Source organism: Rhinolophus hipposideros (genome assembly GCF_964194185.1).
Source record: "Rhinolophus hipposideros genome assembly, chromosome: 18".
NCBI lineage: Eukaryota > Metazoa > Chordata > Mammalia > Chiroptera > Rhinolophidae > Rhinolophus > Rhinolophus hipposideros.
The window spans coordinates 18,024,541-18,041,954 of NC_138064.1; the positions used below are offsets into that span (position 1 = coordinate 18,024,541).

At 43.2% G+C, this 17,414-nt stretch overlaps 1 protein-coding gene across 4 annotated transcripts in view; it reads left to right on the forward strand.

The window, feature by feature from the left end:
• Positions 1 to 13,320, forward strand: part of RAPGEF5 (Rap guanine nucleotide exchange factor 5) — a 207,182-nt gene extending 193,862 nt beyond the window's left edge. For all 4 annotated transcript variants that reach the window (XM_081080277.1, XM_081080278.1, XM_081080279.1 and 1 more), the window contains 3 exons: positions 738 to 802; positions 6,146 to 6,200; positions 9,232 to 13,320. In XM_081080277.1, the coding sequence (XP_080936403.1) occupies positions 738 to 802; positions 6,146 to 6,200; positions 9,232 to 9,350 (239 nt within the window). In that variant the 3' untranslated portion in view covers positions 9,351 to 13,320. The remainder of the gene's footprint in view (positions 1 to 737; positions 803 to 6,145; positions 6,201 to 9,231) is intronic.
• Positions 13,321 to 17,414: the final 4,094 nt, after the last annotated feature.

Genomic DNA, 17,414 nt, shown 5'->3' on the forward strand with positions numbered 1-17,414 from the left:
TCCCTATCTCTTGAGGGGGCATTCCTATGTTTATTGGGACCAAAGATTTATATTTGAATATCTTCTGTCAGTGAGGCTCAAACCAAATGTAACTTTATTTTCTTCTGACCATGTACCTGCATCCTGCCTTCCTCAAGGTTATTTTCATCAGTGATGCTTTCTTCTGGCTCAGTAAGACCTGAAACCTTGACATTTTCAAACCTGTCTCTTCACTACTTCTGATACACATTTGGGCACTGGCTATGTTAACCGAAAATCTAAATTTGAACACCTGAATCTAAACATTTTAAATAAAGCAGGTCCCCTCCACTTTGCCAGGGATTGTTAAACACACACACACACACACACACACACACACACACACACACACATTAAAATCCTATTGTTTTCGGGTATTCAGTTCTTTTCTGTTCAATGTTCTGGCCTAAAAACATAATGGACCGGTTAAGTTATAGAATAGTTTTAACTTATTTTAAGCAGGTTGATGTCAAACAGTTCATTGTAAGTGCAAAATATATGCTTGCTTTAATGTTATAATGTTTACACGCACACATACATAAATTATGCCCTTTCTCATTGAATAGTACACAGATTCAATTTCAAGTTGCCTTGTCAAATGCATGGAATAATCCATAATGTCTAAGAAAAACTAATAAGTTGCACTGCATCTAGACCTCCATCCCTGACACATGATCCATTCCTAATAGTATGTATATCTTTTTGTTTTTAATTTTCAGATGTAACTTTTATTCATGAAGGAAATAAAACATTTTTGGATAATCTTGTCAATTTTGAAAAGCTGGTAAGTAAATTGTATTATTTCTCCTTTTTCCACTGTAAAGGAAATACTCGCTTTCCTTTATTGCTCCAAGAAACAAATGTATTAAGCCCTTTTCTCTATTGAGTGCATGGTGATTTCCAGCTTCTTTGCTGCATGTTGCATATTGTCAATAAAATGTATTGCAATTAAAAGCAAGTATGCTAGGAAGGCTTTGAGAACCAAATATAAAAATCTGCTTTGTATTTTTGAAAATGGAACTTTATTAGATTAGCATCAGCAATTGAGTGTATGTTATTGAATCAGAAATAAAACCGGAAGGAGGAATTCACGCTCTCAATCGAGGTTAAGCTTTACTGTTTTAAAGGCATTGCTCTATGTCCCACTATGCACCGCTTCCCAGGCACAGTAGAAAGCTGTCCTTCTGGGGAGATGTGACCATTTCCCAGTACCGCCAGTTTGAATATGAAGGTGGAATTTGTAGGGTTTGCGTGTGAGGGAAAGGACCACCCTTTTATCAGCCTGTGGACAAATGGTGCCATTGTGGAGAGAGCAGCTCTGACAGAGTGTCCTCCCTGCTCACTAGAAAGGAGCGCCTTTCTTCCCAGTTACTGGAATGCCGCTTCCTGAATTATTTCCAGGACGTTCCCAGGGGCTTTGTCATGCAGGGGGCTCCTCCTAGCCCTTCTGACCAGCCTTCTTCTCTTAGGGCAGAGGAGGAGTTGCCTATAAGAATTGAGCAAGTACAAAACAGGAGTGCTCCAAAGAGACCCGGCTGACAATGAGAAGAATGGATTTCTGACAGCTGAACTTTAGTCGTAGATGAGATTGTCCTTCGTGATTAAAAATGATACCAGTGACCCCTGTCCATAGATCTTGACCTTTGAGTGACCTTTTCAGTAACCATAACGGATTTCTGTGAACTCTTTCAGGAACTGACCCCTGGTTCTCTGTGAGAGTGGGTCAGGCATTTGAGAGAAGGTTGAGTGAGGCGGGGGCTGCAGACCATGGCCAAAGAACAGTATAAACTGATGAGTCCAAATGAGGTTTGGCATCTGACCTTTGCCTCATGAGTGCCCTGCTCTAATCATCAGGATAACTTGCCACACACAGGAGGCCGCCGCACAGAGCCACTGTACAACGTGAAAATCCAGGCACCTAGAATCTGGAAGACAGACATCTTGGAATATCTTGCCATAGGTCCATTTTAATCACTCAAGGACAATCACTTTATGGCTAGTTATTTTTAAAGTGAATATGTCTCTCTCTGTGCTAAGTACTTGGGAATCAGAGCTCAGTTATTTCAGATACTACAGTCAAACCAACACAGCCGGAAATGGATATGTAAAGTGTTGGGGTTTTTGTACTTATTCTTTAGACATTTGTTCTGGGTCGCTGTGTAATGTTCTAAAGATCACAGGGTGCTGATTTGTAACCAAAGGCTGTAGGCACTAACATTATAGTCTCTAGGCAGGTTAACCTCCAGTGTTTGGTATAAATTAAATGATTGCATGAATATGAAACCTTTGGTCAATAATTACTTCAAATCCTGGCCAATACATCCAGTTAAGAACACTAAATAAGCTTTGGAGAATATGTGTGAAGACGTGGGATGAAGTGCGTCACACCAAGCAGAGGAAAGGCCTAGCAACTTTCCCACTGACTAACCAGAGGGAACACGGGAGAACAATTGTACTCTTTACAAGCTGACCCTTGTCCATTGTTAAGGGAAGACTGATGGTTGGCCTTTTCTCCAAAGTGAACCAGTTGTTTGGTTAAGTTCATTGTGTTGTTTCCCTTCGGATAGTGCTACTAGAGTGAGAAAACAATTCGATAAAGGCACAAATGGGAAAGAGCAATGGAAAGATCCCTACACCCTTCTCTTTCTCATTCTGACCGGCAACTCTGGTCTTCCCCTGCTTTCTCTAACAATCCAGTGAAAGTCTTTTTCTGCCAGCTAATGTAGTCTAGGGTCTTGCTTTCATATGTGCCAAAACTTCAAACTAACCATTGGAGCTGAAACAAAGAAAGTCTAACTTTTGAGTACTTCTATTAGGGTCGATAATTAGCTGTACCCTTAATTTTTTAAGAAAGTTTAAGGAAATAGCATGGCATTAATAGGTAATATTCTATTTTAAATTTTAAATTCCTGAAGAAAACTTTTTTAAAGAGACACCTAGAAGATTGGTACCGTTCGTTATACACAGACGCAGCGTGCCCCTAGCACATATGTGCACCCATCAGGCACTTGCATTTCTAAAGAGCACAGATTTTGTATTATCAGTGTGTTCCTGTCCTCACAGCAGATGGCACTTAGGATACAGCACACCTCATGCTGACCCTCCTCCTTGCACAGAGAAGACAGGGTGAAGTTAGAATTATCTAGAAGGACAAAAACCTCTTTTACATTGTACATAACCCTATATTATACTTCGATGAGGAGAATGAAACTGAATTTCCTAGTAGAGTCAGTATTTTCAAGTAATGTTTCTTAGCAAAGGATAGGGTTTCACTTAAGCTAAAACAGGATCATTTTTCTCGATAATGAACCAATAGAATGTAACTGAATTAACTTGTAAGGAGCCAATTTCTCACGATGGATATTAGCTTAAGCCAGCCAGCAGATAATTCAGTGTATTATCTTTATCCGGCTGATACAGGCCAACACATTAAGTCAGAGGACATGAAGACCCAGAAGCCTTCATTGGGTCTAGTAAGATTTCCATCGTTCCTTACGCTGCCTCAGCAATTCTCCATGTTTCAGTCTCAAACTATAAAATAATAAAGAAACAAATGCTTCCTTTTTCTTTATCCCTCAATGTTAAGAGCATCATCTTGTACCGTATATTCCTCTCTCCCCTTTTGGAAAACCTGAAGATGAGGATCAGGACTCAGGTTTCAGTGCTGTATTCAGCACTGAGCCTTGCGTCAGCTCGAGCCTGGCATGAGCTACGCAAATGGCACATGATAGAAATCAATGTGACGCCATAGCTTAAAACAATGAGGGAACTGTCGTGGGAATAGTGGTAAATTTGGGGAAGGAAATTTAACAATACATTCACAGACATGAGTCAGGTCTCATTTCCTTTACAAATGTAGCTTGATCTACTGTTGTAATCACTGTCCAATTTAATTTCCCACTATTGAGTAGCAATACAGTAGAAATACAGCTGTGAGAACAATTTAATAAGTAGGTCATATTCAAATACAGTTTCTGTAGTTCTGCCAGTTTTAAGTAGAAAATAAACTATTTTAGTATTAACATTCTTTTAGCAATACCATGTTTCCCCGAAAATAAGACCTAGCCAGACAATCAGCTCTAACGCGTCTTTTGGACCAAAAATTAATTTACGTGCAACTGATAAAATTGAGTCCTTATATATTTCAGGGAGGGAGTAGGGTAGGATGTGGAAGAGAACATGACATCTCAAAGAGGACCTTTTAATATCTTTTGAGCACTAAGTCATATGAATGTATTACCTATTGACAAAAATATAATTACATTTTAAAAATGAGTGTTCCATGGTCTCAAAGGTCCATGTTCACCTCAGGGAAGAGGAGGCTTGGGTACTGATAGATGTAACAGGAGGCCAATGTGATGAAATTGCGTGACAGCTGAGCTCACTGCTGGCCTGGATTGAAGAGCACTGGAGGACAAAGATGGTTGTTAGGTGTCAGGATGGGGAAGACCTCAGCAGGTCGGATGAAGCCTGTACTTATTCCAAAGGCTGTCTGATGCCATTGAAGGGTTTTGAATAAATAATTGAACCTATCAAAAAAAAAATTAATTTACGACCCGGTCTTATTTTCCTATAAGACCAGGTATAATGTAATACAATATAATACAATATACAAAAGACCAGGTATAATGTAATACAATATATTGTAATACAATATAATACAATACAATATAATAAGACCGGGTCTTCTATTAATTTTGGCTTCAAAAGACACATTAGAGCTGATGGTCTGGCTAGGTCTTATTTTGGGGGAAACACAGTAATTTATTGAGAGTTTGCTGTGTATGGACAGGTCTCTGTTTGGTGTGTATGCACAGGACATGAAGGGTACTGACTCACTTGGGGAAGTTTGAAGCACCAGATAATGAACAATGTTGATTCTTGAACAATAATAGGATGATATTTGGATTTGGATATGAAACAAATTGGGGAGTCACTGCAGATTTTCCAGAGGACTAGAACATGATGACAACTGTGTTTGGAGATTATTCTAGCAACTGTGTAGGAAGAACTGAAGTGGAGAATGGTCTTTCCCTAAATGCTATCTTTCCTTCAACATGTAAACTTGAAAATGGTAGCACTTAGAAGACAGTAGCAGGTACCTAAGTATGAGGTTATAGTATCTTGTCAAAAGCAGCTGCGAGTTTAAGAAGGCTTTTGCCTGGAGACCAGTGAGAACTTTAAAGAAAGAAATTAAAGTAGAATACTGAAGACTGCAGGAGGGAATGTAAATTACAAACAGAAAACCATCTATGTGAAAATATTGAAGTTTTAGAAAATGTTTGTCATTCATGACTAGCTCACTTCCTGTCACCATTTGAGATACTTGAGTCTTTGATTCCACAAAAACTTAACTCCATTCAGCAAGTGTGTGTAAGTCAACGTGTATGACACATGCACAGCCCTCTGGTGGTACCGCGTTTCCCCGAAAATAAGAGCTAGAGCCATCAGCTCTAATGCGTCTTTTGGAGCAAAAATTCATATAAGACCCGGTCTTATTTTATATTATAATACATTATGTTATATCATATCATATCATATCATATCATATCATATCATACCCAGTCTTATATTAAAATAATATTAAAATAAGACTGGGTCTTATATGAATTTTTGCTCCAAAAGATGTATTAGAACTGATTGTCTGGCTAGGTCTTATTTTCGGGGAAACACGATACCTGGTCTAGAGGAAGTGAAAAGTTGTACAGCAGTTACAGTACAAAGCCCGTATATACTGTACAAAGGTCAGCGAGAACGTTGAGAATGCAGCCTCCCAAGTTCAGAAGAGAGATCTCACAAAGGCTTTATGGAGTGAAGGTGAAAAATCCCCTGAATTGAAAAGCCTAAGCAAATTCAGACAGGTAGACTCGGGGTTGGAGGGCTGCATTTCTTTACAGTATGTTTCCCGCAGCTCCGTTAGAATCTGTGCACCTGGGCTTGGGAGCCACTGTTTCTACAGACAAGGACTAATTACTCTTTTGTAATCCAAGGTCAATATTAATTAAAGTTAGGTCCAGCTCCGAATTACACCCAAGGGTGTAACTATCCTTCAATCCAAGCAGACACGCTATTTCACCAGCGCCCTACATGACCCTTCCCCTGATATGTTTCCTGCTCTGCCTTCTAGCATATGATTGCAGACACTGTCCGAACCCTGAGACACTGCAGGACCAACCAGTTTGGTGAGTAATTGAAGTCGGCGTGGAATGTAAATTTACCATATGCTGGTACAGACTGTGACCGTGTCACAAGTATTTGGTGGCAATAAATTTAAATAGATTGTAACATGTAATATGCATTTTAGATGTATAGACTATATTCTTTGTTTCATCATTGTGTGTTTGGAATGCAGAAGAGGACAAACTAGGATAGACTTTTATCGTCTCACGGCAGCAAGTGTACACTGTACAGTGTGACTGTGGACAATCAGAAGCTGCCCCCTCCCACCGACCAGAAAGTCTTCTTTGCTTACCCATTGACACAGAATTACCAGTGGGTTTATCAGGGGTGACCTGGTCCCTAACCCCCTTGCCTAGAGCCTTCCTGGAATAGGAATAGAGTTTGTAAAAGTGCCTAACACAGCCTTCCAGAATCTTTCTTCCTCTCCAACAAAAACTTCCTGCCTGGAGCTACCTTTCACTGAAAAAGTATTTTTCGGAGCACTTTTGCAGACTCCCCACTGAGACAAGTGCATGTAAGAATATTTGTTCCTTTTAAAATCTCAGGCATAATTTACATTATGTTTAAATCATGTTGAAACATTGCAGGAAGGAAGGAAATTAACTTGATTGAATTCAAGGAGCTTTCACATGGGCAGTGGCATTCTAACACCAGTATTGCTGATTGATGAACAGAGATTATTAATCCTGGGTATACAGAGCAGAGGAGACTCAGAGAGGTTAACTCATTCAGCCATTGTTCAGATAGAGTCGGCCTGACTTCCTGGTCCATATCTTTCTTTTGCCTTCTGCAAATTCTGTAGATATAAAGCGCAATTTATAAAAAAATAGAAAGTTGAGGTCAATAATTATAATTCAATCAAAGGTGACCACTGAGTAAAACTTAATTTGTTGAATAATGCATCCTCATTGTAAAGCAATTTTTTTAACAATACAGAATATATATAAAGTAGAAAAATCAAAACCCCGCTTCCTAAGGACAGGTACATAGTCTTAAAAATCGTTTTACTCCTTGAGCTGGTCTTGGCTGATCATATTGTCCCCCAACAAAGCAACTGAACTTGCGCATGAATTACAAAGTTTCTCTTTGAAAGGGAGAATTATAAACTTAGGACCTAATTTTCTAAATATTCCATTTGATGGGGGCTTATATAATTCTCCATTAAGTACCCCAGTACAGTGCTGTTGTAATAGAACCCAGTGATAACATTGTTATGGAGATTCATTCAAATGTGCAAGCATAATGTTGCTGATAAGTTCTCCCATCTTGCTTTGCTTCCCAAGCATGTATGCATACTCAGCTAATTCTAAGGCGTCAGTCTCACTTGACCAAGGGACTCCGGTTTGTATGTGCTGCAAGTGGGGACAGGAAGTTATACCGGCTTGGCTGGCCTTGACCCTGTCTTGAACCTCCCATCACCAGAGAGTAAATCTGCATAAAGCAAAGGAGAAATCTAATAAGCATTGGGCCTGTTTGTGTTCTGTATGTCTATTATCTTTAAAAATTGAGTTTGGGACTAATTATCTTAATTAAGTTTATAGGGCATAGTAAACCAATGTGAGCATTTGGGCTAAAATAATGTTAAGCCACTTATAAAGTCCACGCAAGTGTCAGTTGTCATGGTTGGAACCATTCATTCTATCACCCTTTTAAGGCCAATAATTTAACAACTAAATTATCTTTGTAGCATTATGTGTTCTAAACCAGTATTTACTAAACCAAGAGCAGTCTCTCAGTGTCTTTCAGAAAAGGTGTTCTAGAATGACACCATTTTTTGGTCACTTTCAAACAAGTAAAAACTTTTAACTCCTGGTGCTTTTATTTTTTTAAACCAGGAAGCCTTGTTTCTATTAAGAATCATAAGCCAACCACGACATACAAGCCTGATGTCGGTGTGGAATTATAAAATGTATTGTCATAGAGGAGGGACAAACGGCTTTTTACCACGAGAAAAACTTGCTGCATTAAAATGCTCAGCCTCCTGCAGTCCCCTTCCTTCTGCTCAAGCAGAACTCCTCTCAATCCCTGCTTCTCCCATCTGAAATTCCAGGAAGCAAGAGGATGTGAAGTCACCATCACATTTACATTGTCTCTCTATAGTGCAGTTTAGACAATCTCCTGGTGCCTTGAGGTTTTGTGGTTTTGTGGGGGGGGGGGGATTTTGTTTGTTTTTGACTCTGGGAAGTGGGCTCGCCTCATTGTCCAGGCTACCTTAACAGCTTTCTGGTTCCTTATCAAAGCTGTTACCAGCATGGCACTTTTGTGTTCACAGTACACTAACACCTCTTGTGGTCCTTCAGTTTTATAACCACCCTGGATCTGGGAGTGGAAAGCCCCCTTGCCTTGTCCTTAACCGGGCAGACATTAGCCCATCCGATCCAAGACTTTCAGAACCTGCTTTGCCTGTTAACCATACCTTCAGTTCAGTTCTGTGATATCTGTTTATTCAATTGGTCCTTTCATTTTTTAAATTTTTTTTTTCCAAAAAATAAGGACATCAAAGGATGATACGAAGTCTATGGAAAATAAAAAAAGAAGTATTGTATCCGTGTACTGACCAGATTAGCAGTGGGTTCTGACAGCTCCAGATTGAGCTATAAAAGCCAGTGAAAGCCATCTAAAAGGGCAATTGCTGTGACATGGGACCTCAGACCACGGACTTGGGAGCCAGATGGCCTGGGGTCCAGTCTTGTTTTCTGCCACTTACTTGCTGTGTGTCTGTGCTGTTTCCCATTCTGTAGAGGGGGATAATTACATAATTGCTAAATGCTATGGAATATTAGGCAATAAATGCTATATAAGTGTTGGTTAAACAATATTTTGCCAATCTAAGGACCTGACCTGAGAAACCTAGTCTGAGCTGAAAAAGCAACTCTGTTGTGGGGAGAAAGATTATCTCTTCTGTGATTCTAACTGATGAGAAGTCTGCCTGGTAGATTTACTCCAAGCCTTAATGTTGGGTTTTACCGGTGTTTAGAAATAGCATTACTGCTCTCATAAAACTGCCTGTTTTTCTTTGCCTCCAAAAATTAGGATGTGACATATCTCCAAAAGAGCACCAAGAGTTGAAAGCCTACGTTCATCATCTGTATGTCATCGATAGCCAGCAGGCCCTGTTTGAGCTCTCACACAGGATCGAGCCTCGGGTGTGAGCCCCGCCACCACCGCCTCCTGTCCCCTGTAACTGCCGCACTTTGAGCTACGGGAATGTCAATGCCAAGCGCATCACTTTCCTATGAGAAAAGAAGTTGCTGAGTTTTATCAGTAAATCACAAGACATACACAGGAAGGCCAACCAAAGCGTGCTCAGGAAGTGACGTGAGGCACCCGAGACTGGGGGAGGCCGCTCCTCGCTGCTCGCAGAAGCAGGAGGCAGAAGAGTCAGAAGGCTTCTTGAAATGGAGAGGTCTGGTTTCTTGTGTTGACATTGTTGATCCCATCCAGTTTTCAATTTGAGCTGTGCCGGCGTCAAGACAAGAGAACATGTGTTGTTACATAGTGATCAGACACGTCAGGAAGAGTGTGCACGAAACAGGGAGATTTACTCTGCCTGGGTAGATTATGGGTGGTAGGCTGTCAAGTAGCTTGTTTGAACACCTGAAGACAGTGATGGCATCTCCAGATTTCCAGGGAGAAGGAGTGGTCTCTGTTTATACAAACTGTGACAGTACCAAAAGCCCCGTATGTCTAGGGAGTTAGTGGGGACCAGCAGCTGACATCCATGCTCTGATTTCCAAAAGGGAAATGTCAAGGCATGCATTTCATTGCATCTGCAGTCACGCAAGGATGTCCGCTTGCAGGTGAAATGCTTTTCTGCACAACTGATTTTCAACTATAGGCAAGTTAGATTAAGTTGCTTTGCCAATAAGGAAAAGTAGGAATCTTTAGGAAATTGACTCATTCTTTCATTTCCAGGGTGTCACCTCCTACTGGGAACAATATGATTTTTGGAAGAACACAGTGCCTGACATATAGGCATTTTGTAGCTGTTTATTGAGGTGGCAGAGTCACAAAGGTCTGCTTTCTTGTGCCTGATGATGCCCTAGTGTTTTGCATGGCTCCGGCAGGCTCCTTGCCCACAGCAGCCAATCCAGGGAGGGTAAGTGGGATTGGACATGCAAAGCACTTGGCACTCCCTGGGGAAGAGTACGGTGTTAAGATCATGGTGATGCCCATCTTACAGCAAATGAGAAGAACCCCAAAATATCCACATGTCTGATTTATGTTAGACACTTACAAGTCCTATAGTTTACCTCCCAACCAAGACAGAGACTCTTTCTGTAATTTCTCTTTTTTTTTCCAGAGTCTTTTAAGTCTTTCTTTAATGCCCATTTTTATAGGTTAGGGCTCCTCCAGTAAATAAGACTCTTGCTAGTCCCAAGAATTGGTTAGAGTTCCTTCAACCTTCAAATGAACAAAAAAAAAGCTTGTGGGATACAACAAGGAAACCCATCCCTGCCAGCTAGATACCTGTCACGTTGCTAAAATACAAGGGCCCAACTTCAGGTGTCAGGTTCATTCTTCTTTCCACACATGTAAAAACCCTGGTGCCCTTCTCATCATTCCCGCCTGCTCATCTCTCAGGTGCGCTCTCAGAACTGCTCCCTTTGGTCTCATCAGCACCCCATTCCTGAGCTGTGTCCAATGCTTTCTGACACCCTGATAGCAGTGCTGTTTCCTGGGCTCAGGAGCCACACTGAGCTTGAGAAATCACTGGTGGAAGGAACCACTGGGAGAAAATTTTGGTAGGACTTTCAGAGAGATTCAGTCTGTCCCACCTTGTAAAAAAACCTCAGTCCTGAAAACTAACAGGATCTTAGAGAAAGGCACCCTCCAGGGCTGGTCCACTCACAGAAATGCCCCAGGCTGCTGGGAATGGAACGAGACCCACTGGAGGAGACCAGCGCCATCGGACCCGGGGCGACAGATGTCTCCACGTCTGCTCAAACACTGGAGAAGCTCTCCCCTTGGCGATTACTGAGGCCAGAGTGGGCTTACAGCACACGCATACTTTTCCCTTAGGCTGGGCCAGTCTAATCATGTCAGGCCACTTTGGACAGTCTTCATGTTTTACAACTTACGTTTTTATTCACGTCAGATCTACAGTGTTCCATCTACAGCTATTTCAGTTGTTCCAGTGAAGAACTATGTCAGCATAGCACCTGCTGCTTAGTCCTCAATTCAGATATGTACACAGCCAAACAAATCCACACATGCATCAGGTTTAAACACGTTTTGATGGTGTAGGAGAGTACTCGCATGGCCTGGGTGGAAACAGGCTGGGGGGGAAATGGTACTTGCCCACGGTTTCCTCCAGTTGTGGTCAGGTGGCTCTCATGGCGGCAAAAGGAAGGGAGGATCCTGTTTAGTTTAGATTTGCTTTTCCATTCCCGTCTTCTGAATGTCAAAATCTCCAAATCTTTCTGAAATTTAAAAACTGTCTCCAGACGTTTCCCAGGCGGCAGCTCCCTGAAATTTCAGAAACTCTGAGAAGACGTGAATCCAGATTAAAGAATTCAAGGCAAAATTCTGGAAGCGATTTAGCTCAACATGAAGCTCTTTCTAACAAATCTGCACTGTCCACGAGTGAGCAGGCCACTGCGGGACTTAGTTCCTGTAACATGGAGGAGCCGATTCCTTCTGCAAATATTTGCCACGGTCTCTTCGGAATAGGTTTTGTTCTGGTTAGAAGGGTGGACTGGAAGATACCTAAGCTCCTTTCCAGCTTTCTTAGATTTTTATGATCGCATAAAATCTGCATTCACACTGAAAATCTGTAATCTGCCACCTTCACTGGCAAGTGGTACACAGGTACTTCTAAGTGGGTCCTTTTTGCTACAGCAAAACTGTCAAGACAGCCCTGTAGGTCTGTGGATTCATCAGCATCCCAGCAAAACAGCCCTGCTGAGAAGGTAGCACAGCACAAGCTCCTGTAGGCAAAATCGCAACCTTCCGAATGTGTGTTTTCCATACACATTTGCAAATGCTCCAAAGACTACCATGTGTGAAATTCACTCTTCGTTATCATCTGTACAATTGCCAAATGGTTGTAGTCATAAATATTATGGCCTGCATCCACTTTATCCTAGTATCATTAATTATGTTTAGAATAAATTCATTTTCCTGGATCCCTATCCACAGATAAGCCAGGTAGAGTGTACATTGACCTGAGAAGCATGAGGATAAAGTAAAAACCCACCCCTCCCAGTTGGAAGGGAGAAGATGTCGCACTAAGGCATACCTGCCTCCGAGTGGGAGAAACAACTGTGTGAAAGAGAGGGTGCCAGTGACTTCAGGTCCCCAGGGCTGGGCTTTCCCTGCTGTCCCTGTCCCAGCCATCACGTACCCCACAAATCCCAAACTTCATGTTTCTAAATGGCATGACGACTCCAAGCTTCTCAGAAACTAGGCAAAAACATGAAAATGAGGGGCCGATCAGGTGCACTGCAGTTATCTAACATGGAGTTTCTTTTAATGCTTCAAACGTCCTTAAAATTTCAGCCTGCTTATTAGTGAGTGGGCCGTTGTGCTTCAAACTAGTAGGGGAACACCGGTTTTAAAAATTGCCAAAAAGTTAGATGAAAATGTACTGCTGTATAAAGCAAAGCTGTATATAGTAAACATTTTCTAGCAGAGTACTATTTATTTGCATAGCCTATTTATTGTATTCGTATTACACTGTTATTAAATACTGGGATGAGATCGATGACCTAAAGCAAGGACTCTTGCCTTTTAATGTATCATTAATTAGGACTGCTGTGACATTGCCAGCTTGCATTAGCAATTAGAAGATAGAAAACCCGCAATCAGGGTGTCTACCTAACTTCTCAGGGACTACACTTTGTAGTTTTCCACCATTATAAGAGCTGGTAAATATGAAACATTGGTTGAATTACCAGAATTGCCATTAACAGTGTTTTCTTTCTCTGATTTCATGCTTTCTGCTTCTGTACATATGACTGTGCTGTGTATTTATCGAAGCTAGTGAGCAATAATTTATATGTAAAAATGGCCAAGCAATATAAGGTGAAAACTGATATAAGTCACTGTCACCTTATGTTGTATTTTCAAGTGTTTTTTTAAAACTGATTTTCCAAATATAAGATTATGTTAAACATACTACTCATGCCTCGTAGCGTCTTGCTTTGCCTGTGACGGGTGTGGGCTGCAAGCCTGTGTGCTGGCAGCACGTTCTGCTCGGTTGTTTGGAACTCAGAAATCACTTGTTCACAGAGACAGCGACTGTACAGGCCGATGAAGAGATTCTCACACAGCCTGTAGGCACCTAAATCGCGCTGCCATTGAGTTATTAGAAATCACAGCAGTGTTCTCACATCCTAGGACTTGGAGAATCCATCGACGGTCGTCATCACCTCACTCCGCTGGAATAGGACCAGGGGTGCTCCCTTCTTATACACCCACATCCTGGGGGAGACTCCACACCCTGGTGGTAATGTCCTGGGCCTAGAATGGAGGCCCCGACAGCACGGGAGCCACAGGGATTATAAAGCAGAGGGGTAGCTCCGGGGAAATGGGGGGACAAGGTATATACACACCATGGTAGACTACCATTCACAGTCCTGCCCATCCCTCCCTAAGGATTACGCATCCTGCCCATTGATGTCAAACATGGCCTCTAGCCTGTGGTCATCTCTCCCTGCAAGAGGATTAGGCATCTTACCACGTTGAACTCAGGAGTGGCCAAATGTCTTGCTCTGTCCAATTGAAAAAAGGGGAGAAGTGACCTATGAGGCTTGTAAACCGAAGCTTTACGAGGGGACCTGTGCCTCCCGTATCTCCTGCTATGACCTGCAGTGTTCCAGGTAAACGCGTCTCCATCCCCCTGGGTTCCTAGCTGGTGAAAGATGTATAACTTGAGTAAGAAATTAAACGTCGTCCTTAGAAGCCTCTGAGATGGGGGGATGGGGAGGTTACCTCAGCAGAATTTAGCCTAAGCTGACTAGTAAATAGTCTTGCAGGAGGTTTTTTTCTTGATAAACTGCCCTTTCAAAGCCTAGCCCACATGTGGGCAATAGGATTAGCTTTACCTAGTACCTAATGGATGAAGCTACCCATTGTCCTGCATCCAAAGGGCTTGTCTCTATATGGGATAAGGTAAAGAAGGCCAGAACATGATTTTCTTGGGCTTTTCATCACCAGGAAGTGGCAGTGCTGTGAACCAAGGAAAAATGAGAAGAGGGAATGTAGGGGTCATTACCTCTAAGACATGGGGAGGAGCGCAAGGAGGACTACTGAGCTCTACCACCTTGCCCTGGTCCCATAGTCACTACACCTGTGGGGACAGGCCTGGAAGCTGGAGCAATGCAGGAGAGGAAGGGAGAACGGAAGACCCAGGCTCCATCTTCAGAAAGGAATAGGAGAAGAAAGAGAAATTCCCATGGCTCATGACACGAGGATTTTTTTCATGGGGATCGCCTATGCTAGAAAGATGAGGGCTCCCGCTGACTCAGAAGCCGGTTCTTGTTCAAATTTGCAAACCCCAAACGTACTTGCTTGTCCTGGCCCTGGTGCACTAACCACAAAATTGTATTTCAGGGACTGAGAGCTCCCCATTACATCCAGTTCATCTTCCAGGTCTTCTGGATTTCCAGCGAGCTGCTTGTGTATTTGTTTTTCCATTCACTACTTAATACAAGTAAGGTTCCTAAAGCTTTGGACGAGCTAATCTTTAGTAAAGTGTTCCTGGTCCTGAAGGCAGCACAAATCTCTCTCACCTGACAGAGAAGCAGCCCATTCCGTGGTGCACCCAATGCGCAGGGCAGACATACCATCAGCATCACTGGGTCCCAGGGCTGTGTGGGTGCAGGGCTCCTGCGCTCACTGGGCTCCTGGATACACGAGCTGAGATCCCTGCCCTGCCACACTCAGAGCTGAGTCAGGCCACAACTCTCTGTTTGGTTTCCCTCATGATGACATGGCGTTTGCTCAGGAAGACCTAGGCCTGCTCCTTGGTCCTACTGTGGCTCCTCATTGGGCATCCCTCCCCTTGAGCTAGTGGAGATCTTTCAGAGGCTGGGTTAGGATTCCCTACGGTCAGCTCTCAGGGCATTTCCGCCACAAGTTCACCTCAGGCCTCACCAGGGCACGCCCATGAAGCTCTGCAGCCACCTTCAAAATCCATTGCTTCAGCAATGGAGGTGAAGGAGCTGCCTGATTCTCCTTGTGTGGCCCTTGCACTCCAGGGTGAAGCCAGGGCAGGGGGATGCTGGGAACTGTTCCAAGCCCTTCCCAGCTGCCTAACCACTCACCATTTATTTTCTGCTAAAACAACACCACAGTGCGGATCTTCTCAGCAGGAAGAGAAGAACAAGACTCATTTGTGTGGACCCCCCACCAATGTCTTGGGCTATTTCTAACATCTCCAGGCTTTCGACAGGGAAGAGGGAGGGTGGGAAAGCAGGAACTCTTGACTGGATGTTTCTTCTCCCAGGAAGACTCTCAGGCAGTCCCAGCGTGGAGCCTCGTATGCCTGAGATGCTACCGTGGGAAGTGGTATTGAGCCCTCCTCTTCTTACCACCCCGTTCCTACTCACAAATATTTGGAGGTTCCCAAGTTGCCTGTGTGGTTAGAGGCTGTAATTTCTCATTAGAACAAGTCTCAACAGCAATTAGCCCACATGGCACACTTAAGGCAGTGGCAAGATCTTTCCCAAATTCTGTGGCATGGTGGCTCTCAGGTGTCTCCTAACTCAGAAGCCTCCTCTCTGCAGGAGAGTCTCCTACTGGGAGTGACACCACCAACCCAGCCACGTCCAAACCAGGGGAACTATATCGACTCCCCACCCAACACCACTAGCTCATCAAGTCTCTACCAGCTGTACCATGCCCCCACTCCTGCCTGAGTCCAGACCCTTTCTGTCCATTACTTCAATAATTACAGTAACCTGCCATTTAGTCTCTACCTCTCGTCTAAATTTTCCCCCATATAATCTCCAAACTGCTCTCAAAAACATTTTTTTCCCTAAAACACAAATCTGATTGTATTTTTCCCAGCTCAAAAATCAGCTCATTGCCTGAAGTATAATGAGCTCTTCTCCCACAGAAATGTGCACACAGACCTAAAACCAACTAGTAATTTGGTCATCCGAGGAGAGCTGTGCTAGGAGACCTTTGAGATCCTTCCAGCCCCTGGCTGTTAGGAAAGCTGGTGCAGATCTGTGATTGCTAGAGCTAATTACTTTTGGTTTTTGTTTTTTTTTTTTTAAGGAAGTGACTTGGCTGCTGTGGGAAATAAGAACTGTTCATGCTCCTTTGTATTCAATTGACCTGGGTTGGGCCTCAAGCTGGAAGGGAAAAGGCAGTGGGAGGAAGCCGGAAAGGAGCGCCTGGCCCCTTCCCTGTCCTGTGCCCAGTGCTGACTCCACAGTTCTACCAGGAATGAATGCCTGCAATAAACAACCAAATAAAGGCCCTGAAATCAATGCAGCACAGCCTGCCTCTGAGTACCAAGCTACTGCCTCCCGAAGGTAAGGCAGGTGCAGAGAAAGAGTAAACTGTATCCTGCTGTCACTGTATTCCCGGCCCCCCAGCCCTCTGGCCCTCCTATGCCTTCTCTCCCAGGCTCTCTGCCTGGACCCAGCACTCAGATCTGGCCAGTCTTTTCTCTCCCCTCCCGCACCCCTGGAGATATTGTGCATAAGACCCCTTTCCTACCTCCCAAGCCAGCTCATCCACTCCCAAGCCCTCCTGGGTGACCGCACACTGAACCCCTTATTCCTATCTGAATTCCCATAGCAGGTCCCACCCATGACTATTTGGGGAACCACCCTGCATTGTCTTGCCTCCCATCCAGCAGTGGCTGCCTGGAGAGTGAGAAGCAGGGTTAACGGTAGTCTCTGCAGCCAGGCTGCCAGGTTCAAAACAGACTCAGACGTTTAAGAGTTGGAAGAATTGGCAAACTTTTCCACCTTGATGTTAGTTGTTGTTTCTGCATCTCATAAAATGAGGGTGAAAATGCCCCCTATCTCACAAGGTTGTATGAGAAATAACATGAGAAAATGCATGTAAAGTGCTTAGTACAATGTCTAGTACATAGTTGGTACTCAAATAATAACTATTAATGATGATGATAATGGCGGTGAGGATGATTAATGCTGGATGCATGCTAGAAGATTCGTACCCACATTTCTGTTCTACTGAAGGCAAGTTATCTCTGTCTCTCTCTCTGTCTCTCCCTCTCTCTCTTTCTCTTCCTT